This window comes from Sinocyclocheilus grahami, unplaced genomic scaffold (assembly GCF_001515645.1).
Source record: "Sinocyclocheilus grahami isolate Dianchi unplaced genomic scaffold, SAMN03320097.WGS_v1.1 scaffold1876.1, whole genome shotgun sequence".
Taxonomy (NCBI): domain Eukaryota; kingdom Metazoa; phylum Chordata; class Actinopteri; order Cypriniformes; family Cyprinidae; genus Sinocyclocheilus; species Sinocyclocheilus grahami.
In genome coordinates, this window is record NW_015507055.1 from 68,658 (window position 1) to 72,744 (window position 4,087).

The 4,087-nt window shown below is 36.5% G+C and overlaps 1 protein-coding gene across 1 annotated transcript in view; it reads left to right on the plus strand.

Moving 5' to 3' along the window:
• LOC107573149 (ribonuclease inhibitor-like) overlaps positions 1-4,087 on the plus strand; it is a gene marked incomplete at its 3' end in the record, with an annotated part of 8,477 nt that overhangs the window by 3,768 nt on the left and 622 nt on the right. The window contains exon 4 of the mRNA XM_016259594.1: positions 3,044-3,217. Coding sequence (XP_016115080.1) covers positions 3,044-3,217 — 174 coding nt within the window. The remainder of the gene's footprint in view (positions 1-3,043; positions 3,218-4,087) is intronic.

The window sequence follows — 4,087 nt, forward strand, 5'->3', positions numbered from 1 at the left end:
ATTCTCCTTTTTAGAGCAGAGGTGAGAGAGACAGCTTTTAGCTGAGGGCTTGGGAGGGTATCAGGAAACACAGGGCTTAAGTACAGGAACTAAACTAAACGAGAACTAAACGAGACAACGAGTCCTTATGGTGTTCACAGTATAGTGGACTCAAAAGAGAATACAGTCCTTTTATTGGTCTTCTTGAGCACTGAAGTGATCTCAGGCACTTTCTTGTTCACACCACAACTTCACAAGAACTCAAACCCCAGCTTTCTGTGCAGCAGTGAAACGCTGGAGTCTGACCTACTGGAAAATTTGGAAGATGAAGTGGACAGTGAAGGGGATGAGGAAGAGCTTTATCCAGAGCTTTAACAACACATTTCAATCAAATTTACAATTAAAAACATTTGAGAAACTGGGTAAAGGAAGGCACATGGGGAGAGAAACACAAGACACAGGAACACAGGACTGACAGAGTCCTTATGGTGTTCACAGTATAGTGGACTCAAAAGAGAATACAGTCCTTTTATTGGTTTTCTTGAGCACTGAAGTGATCTCAGGCACTTTCTTGTTCACACCACAACTTCACAAGAACTCAAACCCCAGCTTTCTGTGCAGCAGTGAAACGCTGGAGTCTGACCTACTGGAAAATTTGGAAGATGAAGTGGACAGTGAAGGGGATGAGGAAGAGCTTTATCCAGAGCTTTAACAACACATTTCAATCAAATTTAAAATTAAAATGGAACGTTATCTGTAAAGTTAATTGAACTTCCTTTTTTCTCAGATAAGATAGTATTCAAATGATGTCAACACTGCCTTGTGAATTGTACTAATATAATGGCTTCGATACTGAATCGCTACATTATATTTCTCGGCATCTAGGGGGTAAAATCACTGTTTTTGAAGTAACTAAACTCACAGCTTCACTGTTTGCAGAGTGCAATTCACACACAACTTTCATCTCTCTCTCTCTCTCTCTCTCTCTCTCTTGTTAATTATTTCAAAACAATGCTATAATTCAAGCATTCAAATAAATGTGATCTTACAGCACTACTTCATCTCTGTGTCTGATTTAAAGCGGGTGGTTTGTTGCCTCCATGTCATGCACTAAAATTATATAATGCACAGCTAGCCGTAGATTACATAAATGTAAAGAAAAACTTCATATCATATACAAAAATAATTTATTTACTAGAAAAATGTAGATACACAACACAGTATTTCTGAATTTTTTTTTTTAAATAATAATAAAATATATATATTTTTTAAATCCGTTAATTAGAGATGATTTTGATTATTAAAATTTAATGAAACCATTCAAATGGAATCCAGAAAATTAATGGAAAACACAGAATTTGGTAAAAATAAAATGAAAAAATGAGATGTAAGTTTTGTTAAACTTTTAATAAATTGTGTAAGATTCATGATTTCAATTAATTAGACATGTTTTTTAATTCATATTTATTCATTTAACCATTAAAACAGAGTCTAGAAAAATTTAAATGTAAAAAACGGAATTTGGGAAAAATTTAATGGGCCCTAAGTAAGGTTTGCTTTTGGGTCCCTTTAGGTGGGGGGGCTCTGAGAGCGTTTGGAGGGTTAAAACGAACTAGGTGTGAAAATTCCCTATTAGAAGTTGAGTAAATATGCCACTCACACAAATGGAGTTAAGCACAAAAATGACATCAAATCAATATCCAGAAATTAAAAATTAATATTATAAATATTAAATATAGTAATTTGCAGCCAGAAGGGATGCTTGAACCAGCCTGACCAGTCAAATGACTGAGATCTAATGCTGAGGTCTGAGGATGTCCTCGTATTGAGCACATTAGTATGAATGAGGCTTGTGTGAATAGCATATATTTCTATGCTTCTACCTCCTCAGCGCATTGCTCGGTCACTTTAAAATAAAATAATCTGATTTTCAGTACACAAACCAGCTAATTGCACATATTCATAAAGTCTGTCTCTGTGAATATTATACAGCTGACCCGACTGACAAGATCAGAATGACAACAAATGTGCACAATACTTTTTATTGAATAATCAGTTCAATACAAAAAGGTGTAGCGTCTGGACCAATCAAACACACAATTTTTCATTTGATTTAACAAATCAGTTATTCATTAGATTAACAAATCATCACAGACCCCTCACCCAATAAACTGGGTGCCAGGATGTCTGCGAACGACACCAGGCCCCAGTTGACCTGACTGACAAGATCAGAATGACAACAAATGTGCAAAATACTTTTTATTGAATAATCAGTTCAATACAAAAAGGTGTAGCGTCTGGACATTCGACTCATTAGATTAACAAATCGTCACAGACCCCTCACCCAATAAACTGGGTGCCAGGATGTCTGCAAACGACACCAGGCCCCTGGTCACCATGGCAACCAATGCTGATATCACTGGTTTTATGGCCCCAAGGAATGTGGGTAGAGACACTCACTACATTTTCTATAGGAAAAACCCAATGCACCATAAAAATGGACTCTTCTCTAATTAATTCATAGGAAAACCTTTCTTTGAATGAACACACATATCCTTCATGTCATTGTGTATGTTGCTACTGTCCTTGTATATTGCCTCTTGTATTGTATACTGTTTTATGCAGGCTTATGATGGAACCACGTGTGTGTGTGTGTACGTGTATGTTAGACTAGTTTCAGTGTTTATGTAGTATGTTAGACTAGTTTAAGTGTTTATGTAGTTAATAAAGTCTTACTTGTATCACACTTGAGGTTGTTCATTGTTTGCTCATAACTGGAGTCCCTTAATCATGCAGAGTTATGCTACAGGCTCTGTGTAGAATTGTACAGTAAGAAAGTTATTTCCCTTAACCAGGAAATTAACGTTCTTAGATAACGTTAACAGTTGACCCTGAGAGGTCAAGTAAACACTTACAGCGGATCAAAATATTTATATATTAATTATAACTAGTTATGATTAAATATTCATATTTCCCCAATGAGCTGATTCGCTACAAAGGATACAACACAAAATGTGAACAAACAAACTAATGTGACGTGGACTGTTTCTGTATGTTTTTGTAGGTTGTCCGGCTGTATGGTGACAAAGGAGGGATGTTGTTATGTGTCTTCAGCTCTGACTTCAAACCCCTCACACTTGAGAGAGCTGGATCTAAGCTATAATCACCCCGGAGATTCAGGAGTCAAGCTGTTCTCTGAAAAACTGGAGGATCCAAACTGCTCACTGGACAAATTCAAGTATGTTGAGCAGGAAGAGGTTTTAGGCTTTATTGTTTAAACTTTTCAGTATCTCTGCGTATATTTCAACAAACAAAAAAATATAACAAAACAGTACTTTAACTCACCCCTTAACTGGCCACAAAACCGGAGCAAACGGTGAAAACACAAAAATAGCAGCCTCATCCCTACAGCTTCCATAAAAGGTAGAAACAAACATATTCAAAATGATAACTTATGTTGCAAACATTAACAACTTGTAAATGAAGGAACAAAAAAGCCCTAATTTTAAAGGGGACATCGGATGCCCCTTTTCCAGAAGTTGGTATGACTCTTTAGTACTACATACATGAATGGTGAAACATACTTTGGTTAAATTCATCAATGGTTGTGTAAAACAACACCCTTTTTACCTTGTCAAAAACAGCTCTGTTCACAGCGAGCAGTGTTTCTTTAAATGATAATGAGCTACTGCTCAGCCCACCCCACTCTTCTGTTATTTTGTGTGTATTCGGTGGTGTTACCATCAAAAACTAAACTAATCCACTGCCTCCTCAGTGACTCTGATGTCAGGAGAAAATGAAGACTCTTATGTTCTCTTGTACATCCAACTACAAAACACCTGCATCGCGAATCTGAAGTTTCTGTGTAGCTCGATCTGTGTGAGTGACTGAATGTGCGAGTGTGAGCTGCAGTGAAGACAGCGCATTAGTTTAGAACATTTGTCCAATGATCACCTACCAGCAATGTAAAGATGATTTTATTAATATATTAGAATGAGGACATTACAATATAAATATATTAGAACGAGGACAGTATTATTTATGGGCTTGAAAACAAGATGCAAACAATCATAATATTGTACCTGGTCAAGAGTGCCCAATGTTGAAA